The 18,478-nt window shown below is 43.4% G+C and overlaps 1 protein-coding gene across 1 annotated transcript; it reads left to right on the forward strand.

The window, feature by feature from the left end:
* The first annotated feature begins 14,614 nt into the window (after positions 1 to 14,614).
* Positions 14,615 to 17,059, forward strand: Eif4a3l1 (eukaryotic translation initiation factor 4A3 like 1). Its single transcript, NM_001142734.1, has 2 exons — positions 14,615 to 14,724; positions 15,597 to 17,059. Exon 2 carries the CDS (start codon positions 15,619 to 15,621, stop codon positions 16,852 to 16,854), a length of 1,236 nt encoding a protein of 411 aa, NP_001136206.1. The 5' UTR covers positions 14,615 to 14,724; positions 15,597 to 15,618; the 3' UTR covers positions 16,855 to 17,059.
* The last annotated feature ends 1,419 nt before the right edge of the window (positions 17,060 to 18,478 follow it).

Genomic DNA, 18,478 nt, shown 5'->3' on the forward strand with positions numbered 1-18,478 from the left:
CCTCTGGTGGAATCACATGCCCGACCTAAAGCTGTACTACAGAGCAATTGTGATAAAAACTGCATGGTACTGGTATAGCGACAGACAAGTAGACCAATGGAACAGAATTGAAGACCCAGAGATGAACCCACACACCTATGGTCACTTGATCTTTGACAAGGGAGCTAAAACCATCCAGTGGAAAAAAGACAGCATTTTCAACAAATGGTGCTGGCACAACTGGCTGTTATCATGTAGAAGATTGCGAATTGATCCATTACTATTTCCTTGTACTAAGTAAGGTCAAATCTAAGTGGATTAAGGAACTCCACATAAAACCAGAGACACTGAAACTTATAGAGGAGAAAGTAGGGAAAAGCCTCGAAGATATGGGTACAGGGGAAAAATTCCTGAATAGAACAGCAATGGCTTGTGCTGTAAGATCAAGAATCGATAAATGGGACCTCATAAAATTGCAAAGCTTCTGCAAAGCAAAAGACACCGTCAATAAGACAAAAAGACCACCAACAGATTGGGAAAGGATCTTTACCTATCCCAAATCGGACAGGGGACTAATATCCAATATATATATAAAGAACTCAAGAAGGTAGACTCCATAAAATCAAATAACCCCATTAAAAAATGGGGCTCAGAACTGAACAAAGAATTCTCACCTGAGGAATACCGAATGGCAGAGAAGCACCTGAAAAAATGTTCAACATCCTTAATCATCAGGGAAATGCAAATCAAAACAACCCTGAGATTCCACCTCACACCAGTCAGAATGGCTAAGATCAAAAATTCAGGTGACAGCAGATGCTGGCGAGGATGTGGAGAAAGAGGAACGCTCCTCCATTGTTGGTGGGATTGTAAGCTTGTACAACCACTCTGGAAATCAGTCTGGTGGTTTCTCAGAAAATTGGACATAGTACTACCGGAGGATCCAGCAATACCTCTCCTGGGCATATATATATCCAGAAGATGTCCCAACTGGTAAGAAGGACACATGCTCCACTATGTTCATAGCTGCCTTATTTATAATAGTCAGATGCTGGAAAGAACCCAGATGCCCCTCAACAGAGGAATGGATACAGAAAATGTGGTACATTTACACAATGGAGTACTACTCAGCTATTAAAAAGAATGAATTTATGAAATTCCTAGGCAAATGGATGGACCTGGAGGGCATCATCCTGAGTGAGGTAACCCAATCACAAAGGAACTCTCACAATATGTACTCACTGATAAGTGAATATTAGCCCAGAAACTTAGGATACCCAAGATATAAGATACAATTTGCTAAACACATTAAACTCAAGAGAACGAAGACCAAAGTGTGGACACTTTGCCCCTTCTTAGAATAGGAAACAAAACACCCATGGAAGGAGTTACAGAGACAAAATTTGGAAGTATGACGAAAGGATGGACCATCTAGTGATTGCCATATCCAAAGATCCATCCCATGATCAGCTTCCAAACGCTGACACCATTGCGTACACTAGCAAGATTTTGCTGAAAGAACCCAGATATAGCTGTCTCTTGTGAGACTATGCCAGGGCCTAGCAAACACAGAAGTGGATGCTCACAGTCAGCTATTGGATGGATCACAGGGCCCCCAATGGAGGAGCTAGAGAAAGCACCCAAGGAACTAAAGGGAACTGCAACCCTATAGGTGGAACAACAATATGAACTAAGCAGTACCCCGGAGCTCTTGTCTCTAGCTGCATATGTATCAAAAGATGGCCTAGTTGGCCATCAACGCAAAGAGAGGCCCATTGGACTTGCAAACTTTATATGCCCCAGTACAGGGGAACGCCAGGGCCAAAAAGGGGGAGTGGGTGGGTAGGGGAGTTGGGGGTGGGTATGGGGGACTTTTGGTATAGCATTGGAAATGTAAATGAGCTAAATACCTAATAAAAATGGAAAATAAATAAATAAATGAATAAATGGAAATGTTTGTATAACCAAAAAAAAAAAAAAAAAAAAAAGAATTGCCTTGGTCAAGGTGTCTCTTCACAGCAGTAAAACCCTAAGACAACCTCTCCAAGTCTCAATGGCCTTATCTATAAAATGAGATAGTTCATACAAACCTTAGCACTGGGCCTTGCCTTTGCTTCACTTGTCTATGACATTAAACATTTGCCATTTTTGCCTTCTAGTTATACAAAAATGATAAGCATGTGTTTCCTTGAGACATTTTCATAGGAATCTTCTTAGCTCATCTTCGTACCCCCAATTCTTTGTACTGCTACCCTTATCCACTGGCCCCTTCAACACTCCAAAGACACTACATTCTTCTTTCACAGTGTGTGTGTGTGTGTGTGTGTGTGTGTGTGTGTGTGTGTGTGTGTGTGTGTGTGTGTGTGTGATACATATACACCATCATACCTGCAGAGGCCACAGCAGGCTGTCAGGGGTCCCTTCCGTAGGCTTCTCACTTTGTTGTTTCAGGATAGGAGCTTACACGGAAGGAGAAGCTCACTCGCCCTTCTGCTTCAGGTAGGCTGGCTGCCCTTCGAGTTCTCAGGACCTGCCTGACTCAGTCTTCCAATGTTGGCTGTGGATGCTGGGGATCAAATTCAGACACTGATGCTTGCATACTAGGCACCTCTTCTGGTCATTTTCTGGCTTTGTTTTTTGTTTTGACTGTTTTGTTTTTGTCAACTTGCTAGAGTTGCTAGTAGTTTTTTTAACAAGCTAGAGTTATCCGGGATGAGGGCCTTCAGTGCGGAAAAGATTTCCATCAGATCGTGTATAGGCAAAGTAGTGGGGCATTTTCTTGGTTAATGATTGACATGGGATGGCCAAGCCCAGTGTGTGTGGTTCCACCCCTAGGCAAGTGATCCTGGGAGGTTTAGTATAGTAAATCAGGCTGGGCAAGCCATGAACAGCAAGCCAGCAAGCAGGGATCCTCCATGACTTCTACAGGGCCCAGGTTCCTGCCTTGAGTTCCTGCCTTGGCTTCCCTTCACTGATCTGTGTTCTCAGATATGTTAGCTAAATAAACCCTTCTTCCCCAAGCTGTTTTGGTCAATGTTTTATCACAGCAATAAGAACCCTAACTAATACTACACCTTTACCCACCGAGCCATCTCTCCAGTCCCAATTTCATCGTTCTCTATGGCAATAAAATTCCACTCTGTGTGTGTGTGTGTGTGTGTGTGTGTGTGTGTACATGTGCGTGCATGCTATTGTGGATAATATCACACTGACATTGTTGTACAGGTACTAAGATGCTTTATAGCACATACCCAGGTGTGGTATGTACTCAAACCATATGGTAATCTACTTTGAATTTTTCACATAAATCCCACATTGGTTTCCACAATGCAGCTGTTTGCATCCCCTCCCCCACAGCATATGAGGACCCCTCCCTCTTTCTCATGTCCCAGGCAGTGTTTGTGTGTGTGTAGTCTTTCTTGATAATGACCATTCTCATGCTGCAACTTCAATTTCCATTTCCTTGATGGCTAAGGATGTTAAACATTTTGTCATATACTTACCGGATATTACTTTTGAGAATTGTCTGTTCAATTCATTCGCCTGTTTGTTGATTAGGTAATTTGGTTTGGGACATTTAATCGTTTTTCAGTTCTTTATAGATCTTACAGGTTTGCCAGCTTTACAGTTAGGGGGAAAAAATCCCACTCTGTATACTGTTTTTCTTTTTAAAAAGATTTTTATTGTTTTTAATTATGTGTATGTGTACCCACATACACATCTGTGTGTGGACTTATGCAAGTGAGTGCAGGCGTCTGATGCGACTGGAGATGCCAGATGCTACTGAGCCAACACTTGCTCTTAAGGGCACTCGCTCTTAAGCTCTGAGCCATCTCTTCAGCCTACAAACTCTCTTCTTATTTTACTCACTGTCCCTCCACTGTGCTAAATTTCCCATCCTGTCACCTCCTAGATCACTCCCTCTGATGAGTTCCTATGCTATCTGAGTCCCTTGAGAAAGCCCTCACCTATATGTCTGCACCTTGAAATATTTGCCTGTGTTCCCCCCCCACACGGCATTAATGCTATATACAGCCCCCAAGATCCAGTTTCGCCAGAGAGGAGAGTCCCCACATATCCAAGTGACTCTATGTGATCTTGCCCCCAAGTTGTTTCTGATTGGTGAATAAAGATCCCCACAGCCAATAGGTGGGCAGAAGATACATAGGCGGGTTTAGGGTTCCTGGGCCGGGGGAAGTCAGAGGAGAAATGTGAGAGGAAGAACTGAAGAGGAAGAAAGCCACCACCATGAGTTAGGTGAGCCATGAACATGTGGCCCTGAGGGCTGGTCAGTTGGAGTTAAGAGCAGCCCAGAGGCAACATAGTAAGTAATAACTCAGGGTTATAGATAAGAAATTGATTTTAAAAGCATAGAGGGGGTAGATACCTGTGCAGGTCTTGTGCTGTTTAAGGCTTATTATAAATAGAAAAGGTTGTGTGTGTGTGTGTGTGTGTGTGTGTGTGTGTGTGTGTGTGTGTGTGTTTATCCAGGAACTAAATGGTCAAAGGCAAGGCAGAAACCCTGGATTGGGGTTAAACATTTCAACAACATGGTATTTTCAGAATTTTAGGATCTTTGATTGAGGACAGGGAGTTTGAAGGAGCTAGGAAGGATGTCTCCTACACCAAGACAAGAGAGGTTAGGGTGAGAGTACTCAGAATTCATGAAATTGTCAAAAAGAATTTTTTTAATCATTTTAAAAGAATCTATAACCTCAATGAAAATGGGGGGGGGGTAAGTCTTTGACGGATTTTGAATTGATTTTTGCACTAGGTGAGAAACCAGGATCTAGTTTTATTCATTGGCTCATGAATATCTACTTTTCCCAGTATCATTTGCTGAGTAGGCTGTATCTTCTCCACTGAGTTCTTCTTATAATGCCAAAACCTAGGTAGATGTAATTATATTGGCTTATTTCCATTCTATACAATTGATCTATATGTTTGTTTTTGTAGTGATGGGCTTCGTGAATAGTCAGCATCCAATAAATGATGTTAGTATTAATTATTCTAATTCTTATTGTTAATATTATGTCATCAGGGCATAGAAAACTATTGCATTATTATGGTCCTGAAGAATCTGCCCTAGGATAAAACTCTCTGATGCTGTATAGCTGTGGTGGACCACAAACTTGGAGTGGAAAAAAAGACGTCTCATAGCTGTTCAAGGTCAGAGATGTTTACCCTACTCAAAAGTTCACATCGATATCTCATCACAGAGTCATTATAGAAGACACAGGACTTCCTTTCTCATCCAGCAATACCAACATGGTTCTCCTTGTTCTCTCTCTGTTATTTTTAATTAAAGTTATAAAATTTATTTTAAAATATACAACTCAGTATTGACATTTTTTAAGTCATCAAAATAATTTATAATAGCTAAATGCCTCTTAAACATACATGATATCTTCTGAAGCCAAAAGTAATATGCACTCAACCAGTTTTTAAAATCTGTTTGGAACATTAAACATGATAGAAGTAGAAAAAAAAATCTCCTATGAAGTCCTCTATGAAAGGAAATTGTGAAAAGTTCCTGATTAGACAAAAACCATTCCATCTCAAGGGAGAATACACAGCATACATATGGCTTCATAGGATGGATTTGGTAGTGTTCCTTCTGTTTCTGTTTTGTGGAATAGTTTGAAGGGTGTTGGTATTAGTTCTTCTTTGAAGGTCTGATAGAATTCTGCACTAAAACCATCTGGTCCTGGGCTTTGTTGCTGTTGTTGTTGAGAGACTTTTAATGACTGCTTCTATTTCTTTAGGGTTATGGGACTGTTTAGATGGTTTATCTGATCCTGATTTAACTTTGGTATTTGGTATCTGTCTAGAAAATTGTCCATTTTACCCAGATTTTTCAGTTTTGTTAAATATAGGCATTTGTCGTAGGATCTGATGATTTTTTGAATGTCCACAGTTTCTGTTGTTATATCTCCCTTTTCATTTCTGGTTTTGTTAATTTGGATACTGTCTCTGTGCCCTCTGGTTAGTCTGGCTAAGAGTTTATCTAGCTTGTTGATATTCTCAAAGAACCAACTCCTGGTTTTGTTGACTCTTTGCATAGTTCTTTTTGTTTCTGTTTGGTTGATTTCAGCCCCGAGTTTGATTCTTTCCTGCCATCTACTCCTCTTGGGTGTGTTTGCTTCTTTCTGCTCTACAGCTCTCAGGTGTGCTTGTTCTCGAGTCTAACCTGATTGGGCCAGATGCCACTGTTACTCCCTGGGAATCGGTTTTTACCTCATTTGGGAAGAGGCAGCAGGAGGATCAGAAGTTCAAGGTCCTCGGTGCATAGAGATCTCTAGACCAGACTGGCATACCTGGAATCCTGTATGGAGTAAATAAAGTATACAAATATTATATAGGTCTGGCACCTGGAGCCAAGGCTCCCATCGACTACTTCAATTGTCTTTACTGAGTTCCTAATCAAAAGCCGGACTCAGTAAAGTTTAAGATGGACTCCAAGAATTGTAACAGTTTTCAATCCCTAGTGACACCCATCAGCAAACCCTGCACTGCACAGGTAGACACGGGGAGGACAGAATTTCAAGATCGCACAGCTACCATTGAGTTTGAAACCAGCTGGAACATGTAAGCCCTTGTTTCAGGAAGGGTTACTTTCCAGCCCAGCTTAATAGCTCAGACCTATAACCTCAGCTACTCAGGAGGCTAAGGTGGGAGAATTATGAGTTCAAAGCTTGCCTAGGACAACTCAGATCCTGTCCGACTTTTTGTTCTTCTAATATTTGTTGATTGCTAAGCAATATGTCCTTTCACTAGGAAGCTATATACCCAGATATTACTCTATCCTTTACAGAAATATCTCCAGAAACCATATTTTAATACTGTGCCCTTACTTTCTACCAAAAATGTGTTTGGATGGCATAAAAGAACACCTTATTTTGTTGGCCAGTGTCTTGGCTAACACCCCTGAAAATTCACATTTTTTCCCCTTAGGGTTAAACTCCAAGAAAACATTAGTCTAATTTTTTTTTTCATGTTAGGAGTCAGAACTTGTGTGACCCCAGCGCTATCCATTCTGGGGTCTGACTACAAGGAAAGGCAGACATTTTCACCAGGTATGGTGTATACACCTTTAGCCCCAGCACTTGGGAGAAAAGCACGGGCCTAACTCTAGTCTGAGGCCAGCCTGGTCTATATAGTGAGTCTACTCACTGCACATACATGCATATTGATAGAAGATTTAGGCTGTGTTTGGAAGTTCAGATGTGGATCGTGGGCCTCTGGGGCAGGGAAGGGGCGTGTACAGACCACAGCTTTCTGCCCAGGTCATTCTTCAGTGAGTCAAGACTACCAAAGATTGTTAATCAGCTCAATGAATACCCAAATCTTCAAAGATACACAGTCCCTTCCAAGGCTACATAGTGAACCCCTGCCGTGGTGGGGGCAGGGCGGGGAGCCTTTTCTTCAGCTTGGTTTTCGGGCATAATTACTCAACGCTCTTCATTCCTTGGTCTTTACAGGCATTTTACTTCTGGGGTTTTAAAGAGTCATGGTCCACTGGCTTAAATCGTGTTTTGGAAACAAAGTAAAAGTAAAATAAACCGGTAAACGAGGAAAACTACCCAAGATTGCCTTTTTATCATTTCTTACTGTTAATATTTTGCCAAAGTGCCCAGAAAGCTTTTTAGTTTAAGACATAACTGTCAAATTAGTTTTTGACTTACAAATATAAATCAAGATTCCAATAGTTAGTTAGTGTGCCTTATATTACTAATCCTCCTGCCAGTGCTCTTATTGAGGTTTAATCAGAGACCATTGTACGACTTTCTAAATTTGAGTTCTAAGCATTTGACATTATTAAACAGCTGAATGAGAGGGAACAGAAGAGTTGCAAAGTGGAAATACATTTATTTTTAAATTGAATAACATTATAAATGTAATAACGCTAAATGCTACGAAGCATTAGGCAATGTTGTCGGCTTCTGCTTCATAAGGCAGAGATGAAAATGGAAAGAATTTCTGAGGAGCCAAGAGGTATGGCTCTGGTGTCTATGTAGGGTGAGTCCTAGAAATAACAGCAGGAATTTCTAGGTAGCAATGAATGATGATGTAAAGGCTGTGTTGCTGATGCCTGGTCTTGCCCGGGCAATGACAGTGTGACAGACTATTTCATGGGCCAGTCACATTCTTAAGCGAGCCCTACCATGTGTCCAGCAGTTTGAATGTGAGTTATGGAGGCCTTTGGAGGACCACAACCCACGCAGGATTTTTTGCCCAGCTGTCTGTCTTTAGTGGGTGAAAACCACAAATTATGTCTGCTCAATGAACATTCAAATCCTCAAAGACACACACAGTCTCTTCCCAAGACTTCACATTTACCCGGGTCCTGTCTGCGGGTGTCGTAAGTGAGGGCGCCAACTCGTCCACCCAAAGGAAAGGCAACAAACAAACCTTTTACAACAGAGAGGCCCACCATTGTCCATCCCTGCTGCTTAGGTTGTCTAACTTTCAAGTTCCATTTGAAAGTCAAAAAACCAAACCAGGAAAAGAAAAGAAAATTTAAAGGAAGAAAAAAATAACTGATTTTGATACATCCCTCCAACACTCTCTCAGGAGTACTGACACACAGGCTTACAGGAGAGACAAGCCACAGTCAGAGACAGCAAGACCAGCTAACACCACAGGTAACCAGGTGGCTAGAGGCAAGGGCAAGAACAAAAGAAACAGAAATCAAGGCTACTTGGTATCATCAGAACCCAGTTCTCCCACCACAGTGAGCCCTGGATACTCCAACACACCAGAAAAGCAAGACTTTGATTTAAAAAGCATATCTCATGATGATGATAGACGACTTTAAGAAGGACATAAATAACTCCTTTAAAGAAATAGAGGAGAACAAAGGTAAGCAACTTGAAGCCCTTAAAGAGGAAACACAAAAACCCCTTAAAGAATTATAATAAAACACAACCAAACAGGTGAAGGAACTGAGTAAAACCATCCAGGATCTAAAAATGGACATAGAAACAATAAATCACAAAGGGAGACAACTCTGGAAAAAAAACTAGGAAAGAAATCAGGAGTCATAGATGCGAGCATCACCAACAGAATACAAGAGATGGAAGAGACAATCTCAAGTGCAGAAAATACCACAGGAAACATTGGCACAACAGTCAAAGAAAATGCAAAGTGCAAAAAGCTCCTAACCCAGACGTCCAGGAAATCCAGGACACAATGAGAAGATGAAACCTAAGGATAATAGATATAGAAGAGTGTGAAGACTCCAAACTTAAAGGGCCAGTAAATATCTTCAACAAAATTATAGAAAAAACTTCACTAACCTAAAGAAAGAGATGTCCGTGAACATTCAAGAAACCAACAGAACTCCAAATAGATTGGACCAGAAAAGAAATTCCTACCGTCACATAATAATCAAAACATCAAATGTACAAAACAAAAAAAGAATATCAAAAGAAGTAAGGGAAAAAGGTCAAGTAATATATAAAGGCAGCCTTATCAGAATTACTCCAGACTTCTAACCAGAGACTATGAAAGCTAGAAGATCCTGGGCAGATGTTATACAGACCCAAAGAGATCACAAATGAAAGAAATGAAGAAAGAAAGAGAGAGAGAGAAAGAGAGAGAGAGAGAGAGAGAGAGAGAGAGAGAGAGAGAGAGAGAGAGAGAGAGAGGGAGGGAGGGAGGGAGGGAGGGAGGGAGGGAGAGGTTGGGATGAGAGGGAAAGGAAGGAAAGGGGAGAGGAGGAGAGGGGAGGGGAGGGGAGAGGAGGAGAGGGGAGGGGAGGGGAGAGGAGGGGAGGGGAGGGGAAGGCTGGACCAGGTGTGGTAGGTATACAGCTTTAATCCCACATCAATCACCAGTGAAAAGAGTGCCCCACAGGCTGCCTGGAGAATAGTCTGATGGGGATATTTTCTCCATTGAGGCTCCCTCATCTCAGATGACTGTAGTTTTTGCCAAGTTGTCAGAAATCTAACCAGGACAGTGGTACACATCTGTAATCTCAGTGTTCAGGAGAGAGAGGCAGGAGGATCAGTTGAGCAGTAAATGTAAGGCCAGTCTCATGACACCGACTCAGAAAACAAGAACAAATAAACAACAGCACAACCCTTTACAACCCTCCTGCCTCTGCCTCAGAAGTGTGGTCTTTGTCTTAAGAGCAACAGGAAGAAAGTCCTTGGGATTTAGGAAGATAAATGAGCACCGTGGTTCCTGTTCTATTCCTAGGAAGAGACACCATGACCAAGGCAGCTCTTGTAAGAAAAAATAATAAAATTAAAATAAAGCCCTTAATTGGGGCTGACTTACAGTTTCAGAGGTCATTACATTATTTCAGCATGGAAGCAGGTGAAGAGAGGACGACGAGGAAGAGGAGAAGGAGAAGAAGGGAGAGACTGGCCTGGTATGGGCTTTTGAAAAATCAAAACCTACTGCAAGTGACACACCACCTCCAACAAGGTCACACCCTCTCAGCCACAAATCCTAATCTTTCTCAAATAGTGCCAGGCCCTAATGACAAAGCTTCAAGTATATGAATCTGTGGAAGCCATTCTTAATCAAACCACCACAGTGACTAATCAGATTTTCATTTTAAGAGACAATTTGAGATGGCTCAGCACTTAAGAGCCCTTGCTACTCTTCAAGAGGTCCCCGGTCCAAGGCCTTGAACCCACACAGTCACTCACAGCTGTCTTAAACTGCAGTTCTGGCTGATCCGACACCCTCACACAAACATATGTGCAGGAAAAACACTAATGCATATAAAATTAAAAATAAATTATTTTTTTAAAAAGAATTTGAGCCGGGTGTGGTGATGCACACCTTTAATCCCAGCACCTGGCTGGGAGTCCGAGGCCAGCCTGGTCTACAAAGTGAGTTTCAGGACAGCCAGGGCTATACAGAGAAATCCTGTATCAAAAAAAACAAAAACAAAAACAAACAAACAAACAAACAAAAGATAATTTAATCACATGTATTTAATCCCAGAACTCTGAAGAATAGGGCAGGATAATCTCAGTGAGTTCAAGGTCAATCCAGTGTGCATAGCAATTTCTAGGCCATCCAAGGACCATATAGTGAGACCCTGTCTTAGATGGATGGATGGATGGATGGATGGATGGATGGATGGATGGATGGATGGATGGATGGAAGGGTGGATGGCTGGGTGGAAGGGTGGGTGGATGGATGGATGGAAGGGAGGATGGCTGGGTGGGTAGGTGGGTGGGTGGATAGAAGGGTGGATGGACATGCAAGATAGATAAATAGATAGATAGATAGATAGATAGATAGATAGATAGATAGATAGATAGATAGATAGATATAGATAGATAGATAGATAGATAGATAGATAGATAGATAGATAGATGGTACGAGCTATATTTTAGAATTCTTTACTGGAGAGAACACAAAATATTGGCTGGGAAATGCCTCCTCATGCACAAAGACACAACATACATACAATTTTAAATAAAAATACAATCCTTTTTAAAAACACAAAAAGAAGAAAACGAATAAGGGAAGAGAGGGCAGGGAGAGGCAGGAGAAGAGAATGGGAGAGAAAGGTTTTCTAGGTAGTTTTTAAGGAGTGTTTCTTAATTTATTTGAATGAGGTAATAGGCCAAAATATTTGTAGATCAAGTCATAATTCATAATGTGTTAATAAACATGCATGTCATTTATAAAAGACAGAATAATTAGAGAATTGCAGCTCATCTTCTTGAAAGGAAGAGACAATGCCAAGGTTATCCCAGAAGGTATAGAAAAGCCCACATTTCCACCTTCACCCTGAGCAGTGGGCTGCCCTCCCTGGGAGGAGGTGGCTTTGGGCTCAAACAGGGCTGAGCCCCTGCTGCCTGCTGGAGGCATTTGCTGGCAGCTTCCCATGCCTCTCCTAGTGACTTTGTCCCTTCAGCCAAGGGAAGTCTGGGCAGCACAACCCCATGCTGTTTTCAACAGAGGCATTCTAATCTATTTCTTTCCTGTGTCCCTATATTCCAAAAAGTATTCCTGTAAGTAAAGGATTGAATGGGATATCATATTTCTCTTTCACGAGAGAGAAAGAGTGGGGGGAGGGAGAAGGAGAGAGAAGAGAGGAGCAAGAAGAGAAAGAGGAGACAGACAGAAAGAGAGGAGAGGGAGAATGAGAGAGAGGGGAGAGAGAGAGGGAGAAGGAGAGGAGAGAGGGGAGGAGAGGAGAGAGGGGAGGAGATGATAGAGGGGAGGAGAGGAGGGAGGGGAGGAGAGCAGACAGGGAGGAAAGAGGGGAAGAGAGGAGAGAGGGAGGAGAGGATAGAGGAAAGGAGAGGAGAGAGGGAGGAAAGAGGGGAGGAGAGAAGAGAGGGAAGAGAGGAGAGGGGGAGGAGAGGAGAGGGGGAGGAGAAGAGAGGGGGAGGAGAAGAGAGGGGGAGGAGAAGAGAGGGGGAGGAGAAGAGAGGGGGAGGAGAGGGGAGAGGGAAGGGGGAGGAGAAGGAGAGGGGGAGGAGAAGAGAGGGGGAGGAGAGGGGGAGAGGGAGGAGAAGGGGAGAAGGGAAAAGAAGGGAGAGGGAGGAGAAGGGGAGACAGAAGAGGGAGGAAAGGGGGAGGGGAAAGAGAGGGAAAAAGAAGGTAGAGGGAGAAAGGGAAGAGCAGCAATAGGCAGAGGAGTTTTTGAGGCACTGAAGAGAGAGGAAAGGAAAGGGGAGTATTAATGGTAAAAATTCATGACCCACGTTCCATCCCCCATGTCCCCATCCTGAAGCTGTAGAGTACAGGCACTAAATAACAACTCTGATGACGTCATCACCACACGGGTCATGGGCCAGCTCTGGAGGAGAGGCTCTCCAGTGGAACGCAGTGGGTTCTGTTCGACCCAAGTCTGCAGCAATAGCTTTACTATTACAGCCCAAAGGCTGTACCACCAGTCACTGACTCTAAATGTCTGTTACAGTGAAGGCAACCAGGATGATGAAGTTAGATTTAGTACTCAGGGTCGGCTACCTGCTCAATCAAATTACACACGGCATATGCTGTGAAACCACAATCATTTTCACAATCTTAAATCACAGACATATAAAAACACTTAATGGCTAAACATCCGAGGTCAGGATAACAGCACCTCCTTTCTTTCTATATACCCACTGCTACAGTCCCCAACTATCAGTGTCCCTACCCAGATCACTTATAGATCAACTTCTCACATGCCCAGTTCCTGACAGTTACTGGCCTGGGCTATAGAGTCAGATGGTCTTGACACCCTGAGGCTTGCTCTCTGGGAACCCCAAGGAAGGAGGCTAGAGAAGTCACCATAGGAAGGGAGAGAGAGGAGTGGGGGAAGAGAGAACGAGAGAGAGAGAGAATTCGTGGAGAGGATGAGAAGAGAGAACTCCAAATAGATTGGACCAGAAAAGAAATTCCTCCCGTCACATAATAATCAAAACACCAAATGCACAAAACAAAGAAAGAATATCAAAAGAAGTAAGGGAAAAAGGTCAAGTAATATATAAAGGCAGCCTTATCAGAATTACTCCAGACTTCTAATCAGAGACTATGAAAGCTACAAGATCCTGGGCAGATGTTATACAGACCCTAAGAGATCACAAATGCCAGCCAAGGCTACCATACCCAGCAAAGCTCTCAATTACCATAGATGGAGAAACCAAGCTATTCCATGACAAAACCAAAGGTACACATATCTTTCCACAAATCCAGCCCTACAAAGGATAATAGATGGAAAACTCCAATACAAGGAGGGACACTGCACCCTAGAAAAAGGAAGAAAGTAATCTCCTTTCAACAAACACATTAGAAGATAACCACACAAACATAAAAATAACATCAATAGCAACTGGGAGCAACAATCACTAATGGCCGAGAAGCAACACTCTTACATGTTCAACACTTAGTCCCATTGCTGATGAGATTGCAAGCTGGCACAACCACTCTGGAAATGAGTCTGGCAGTTCCTCAGAAAATTGGGCATAGTACTATCAGAGGACCCAGCTATACCACTCCTGGGCATATACCCAGAAGATGCTCCAACATTTAATAAGGATACATGCTCCACTATATTCATAACAGCCTTATTTATAATAGGCAGAAGCTAGGAAAAAAAATAAAAAACAAAAAACAAATGTCCCTAAACAGAGGAATGGATACAGAACGTGTGGTAGGTACATTTACACAATGGAGTACTACGCAGCTGTTAAAAACAATGACATCATGAAATCAACAGGCAAATGGATGGATCTAGAAAATATCATCCTGAGTGAGCTATCTCAGTCACAAAAGAGCACACATGGTATGCACTTACTGATAAAGTGTGGATGCTTCAGTCCTACTTACAAAATAATCAAGGGAAGTAGAGGGTGGGAAGAGAAGAGAGGGAGGGTATGGAAAAGAGGGTGTAGTGGCTATTCCTGGTTGTCAATTTGACTATATTTGGAATGAACTACAATCCAGAATTGGAAGGCTCACCAGTGACCCTTATCTGCAGTCTTGGAGATGGAAGATTCTGATCTGGACCTTGGTAGGGAGATCTTGAGGCATAGTGGCTATGGATTCCAGAAGATTGAATCTCCGAGTTCAAGGTAATCCGGGATTAAAGGTGTGTTTCACCACACCTTTAATCTGGGATAAACCTTCTGCTGGAGACAATATAAGGACATTGGAAGAAGGGAGTCTTGCTCTTGCCCTTTGCCTGCTTCCTGTGTGAGACTGAGTAACGACTAGATCCTTGGACTTCTATTCACCACTGCTGCGACTGAACCATTGTTGGGAATTGGGCTGCAGACTGTAAGTCATCAATAAATTCTTTTACTATATAGAGACTATCTATAAGTTCTGTGACTCTAGAGAACCCTGACTAATACAGAGAGGAAGAATCAGGTATGGGAGGAGATGGAGAAGATGTACAGAGGGTCAGGAAATTGAACACAGGTGTGTAGCAATGGGGGGGGGGGCGGGGAGTTGGGGGCAGCAACCAGAAAGTCCCAGATGCCATGAAAGCAAGAGCCTCCCAGGACCCTACAGGGATGACATTAGCTGAAATACCATGCAGAGGGGAGGGAGAACCTGGAGAGACCATATCCAGAGGTTAGGCAACCCGACAAACACACACACCCCGCTTGAGGGATGGGACCACCCACCCTGCTCCAACGTTTTAACCCAGAATTGCTCCTGTCTAAAGGAAATATAGGGACAAAGAATGAAGCAGAGAGTGAAGGAGAAGCCATCCAGAGAGTTCCTCACCTGGGGATCCATCCCACATGCAGATACCACACTCAGACACTAGTGCAGATGCCAAGAAGTGCTTGCTGACCTGAGCCTGACACAGCTGTGTCCTGAGAGGCTCTGCCAGCTCTCGACCAATAATACCGATGCTCGCAGCCAAGCATCGAACTGATCCAGGGACCCCCAATGAAGGAGCTAGGGGAAGAACTGAAGGAGCTAAAGGGGCCTTATTAGGCATCAGTAGGAAGGGAGGCCCTTTGTCCTGTGAAGGCTTAATGCCCCAGTGTATGGGAATGCTAGGGCAGTGAGGTGGGAGTGGGTAGGTGGGTGGGGGAGCAGCCTCATAGAAGAAAGGAGGATGGGATAGGGGGTTGCAGAGGGGAAACCAGGGAAGGGGTTTACATTTGAAATGTAAGTAAATAAAAAATTTTAAGGTCTTTCAGCGGAATCGGGATCATGGCGACCACGACCAGGATGGCGACGTCTGGCTCGGCGCGGAAGCGGCTGCTCAAAGAGGACGGCATGACCAAAGTGGAGTTCGAGACCAGCGAGGAGGTGGACGCGACCCCCACGTTCGACACCATGGGCCTGCGAGAGGACCTGCTGCGCGGCATCTACGCCTACGGTTTTGAAAAACCTTCAGCGATCCAGCAGCGTGCTATCAAGCAGATAATGAAAGGGAGAGATGTCATCGCACAGTCTCAGTCTGGCACAGGCAAGACGGCCACCTTCAGTATCTCAGTGCTCCAGTGCTTGGATATCCAGGTTCGAGAAACCCAAGCTTTGATCCTGGCTCCAACCAGAGAGTTAGCGGTGCAGATTCAGAAGGGTCTGCTCGCTCTGGGAGATTACATGAACGTGCAGTGCCATGCCTGCGTTGGGGGCACCAATGTCGGGGAGGACATCCGGAAGCTGGACTACGGGCAGCATGTGGTGGCAGGCACGCCGGGACGCGTCTTTGATATGATCCGCCGGAGAAGTTTAACGACACGGGCTATCAAGATGCTGGTTTTGGATGAGGCTGATGAGATGTTGAACAGAGGTTTCAAGGAGCAGATCTATGATGTGTACAGGTATTTGCCACCAGCCACACAGGTCGTTCTCGTCAGTGCCACACTGCCTCATGAGATCCTGGAGATGACCAACAAGTTCATGACCCACCCCATCCGCATCCTGGTGAAGCGTGATGAGTTGACTCTGGAAGGCATCAAACAGTTCTTTGTGGCCGTGGAAAGAGAGGAATGGAAGTTTGATACTCTGTGTGATCTCTACGACACGCTGACCATCACCCAGGCCGTCATCTTCTGCATCACCAAGAGGAAGGTTGACTGGCTGACAGAGAAAATGAGAGAAGCCAATTTCACTGTGTCGTCCATGCATGGAGATATGCCCCAGAAAGAACGAGAGTCTATCATGAAGGAGTTCCGGTCAGGTGCCAGCCGGGTGCTCATCTCCACAGATGTCTGGGCTCGAGGCCTGGATGTCCCTCAGGTGTCCCTCATCATTAACTATGACCTGCCCAACAACAGAGAACTGTACATTCACAGAATTGGGAGATCGGGTCGGTATGGACGAAAAGGTGTGGCCATCAATTTTGTGAAGAATGATGACATCCGGATTCTCAGGGACATCGAGCAGTACTACTCCACCCAGATAGACGAGATGCCCATGAACCTGGCTGACCTCATCTGAAGCTGGTGCTGGTGCACCGAGGCCCTGTTTGGAAACAGAAGCTTCTATTTAATGGGGTTGGTTGATATGAACTGTCTTCTCGGAGCCCCTCGGGAAGACCCTCAGCCTCCGCCATCTTTTCTAATGCACGTGTAAATGACCCAATGCTTAAACTTTTACATTAAAAGTGGACATTTTCCCATGGGGGGAAAATTTTTTTAAAAGGAAACAAAAAAGTAAATAGCATATGATTCTGGCATAAAAATTTTAAATTATACTATAAATATTTTTAAAAAAACTTATGGTGGGTGGGAGAGCATCTGGGGGACTTTTGGGATAGCATTGGAAATGTAAATGAAATAAATAACCAATAAAAAAAAAGAAAAATAAAAAACTAAAAGAGAGAAAGAGAGAGAGAGAGAAATTCACAGGTATAAAGAGATTTCTAAAGAGCTGATAGTTTTGCTGTAGGATCAGGCTGGTAAAGACACTTTGTATATAGTTAAGAACATAAAATTGGGCTGGAGAGATGGCTCAGCAGTTAAGAGCACTGACATCCCTCCAAAATTGAACATTGGGCCCCACCCATAGCAAAGGAGTTATTGACAATTAGTAGTTTGGGGGCAAGGGAGAGGATGACAGGGAGCCATTTTTCTTCAGAGGTGTAGACACTGGTAAGTTGTCTATGCCCCAGAAAATAAACACAAGCACCCATAATTAATCTCAGTAAGGAAATAAAATGAAAGGAGGTGGCATGTGGATTATACTATGTGGCAAACCAGAAGAACAAGACTCAATTTTAAAAACCAGTAACCTGGTGGAGTTGTTAGTAGGGCGCTTGCCCAGCACGCAGAAGCCCTGGGCCGGCTGTGGTGCTGCAAAGCTGGAACTATAGCACTAGGCATGGAAGCCGGAGCATCTGCAGTTTAAAGTTCATCACTGACATAACGGAAGGCAGCTGACTTGGGTTAATCTGTATCTGGCCACTTTGCTGAAAGTGTTTCAGATATAAGAGGTTTAGGTGGGGTCCATGGGGTCTCTTCATCTTCCGTTCCCATCTGATTCCCTCATGTTCCCTTCTCTTGCCTTATTGTATAGTTAAGTCTTCAAACAGCAGCATTAATTAGACTCAGGGATTTTAATAACCCCCTTTTTTTTTTAAAAGAATACATGAAATTAGAAGAGAGATGGGTGGGACAAACTAGAGAGAGTTAGAGAGACATAAAGGTAGATTGAAATCATCGATATATTCAGATCTCTAAGTGTATGAAACTTTCAAAGGAATAAAAAATTAAAGAAAGTGAAGAGTTCAAAGTTCAAGATTCACTCCAGTTTGAGACAGGTCTAGGTTGGGAGACCCTATCTCAAAGAAAGAAAGAAAGAAAGAAAGAAAGAAAGAAAGAAAGAAAGAAAGAAAGAAAGAAAGAAAGAAAGAAAGAAAGAAAGAAAGAAAGAAAGAAAGAAAGAAAGAAAGAAAGAAAGAAAGAAAGAAAGAAAGAAAGAGGGAGGGAGGGAGGGAGGGAGGGAGGGAGGGAGGGAGGGAGGGAGAAAGAAAGAGAAAAAAAGAAAGAAAGAGGGAGGGACGGAGGGAGAGAGAGAGAGAGAAAGAGAGAGAGAGAGAGAGAAAGAAAGAAAGAAAGAAAGA

Source organism: Mus musculus, chromosome 6 (genome assembly GCF_000001635.26).
Source record: "Mus musculus strain C57BL/6J chromosome 6, GRCm38.p6 C57BL/6J".
In the NCBI taxonomy this organism is placed as follows: domain Eukaryota; kingdom Metazoa; phylum Chordata; class Mammalia; order Rodentia; family Muridae; genus Mus; species Mus musculus.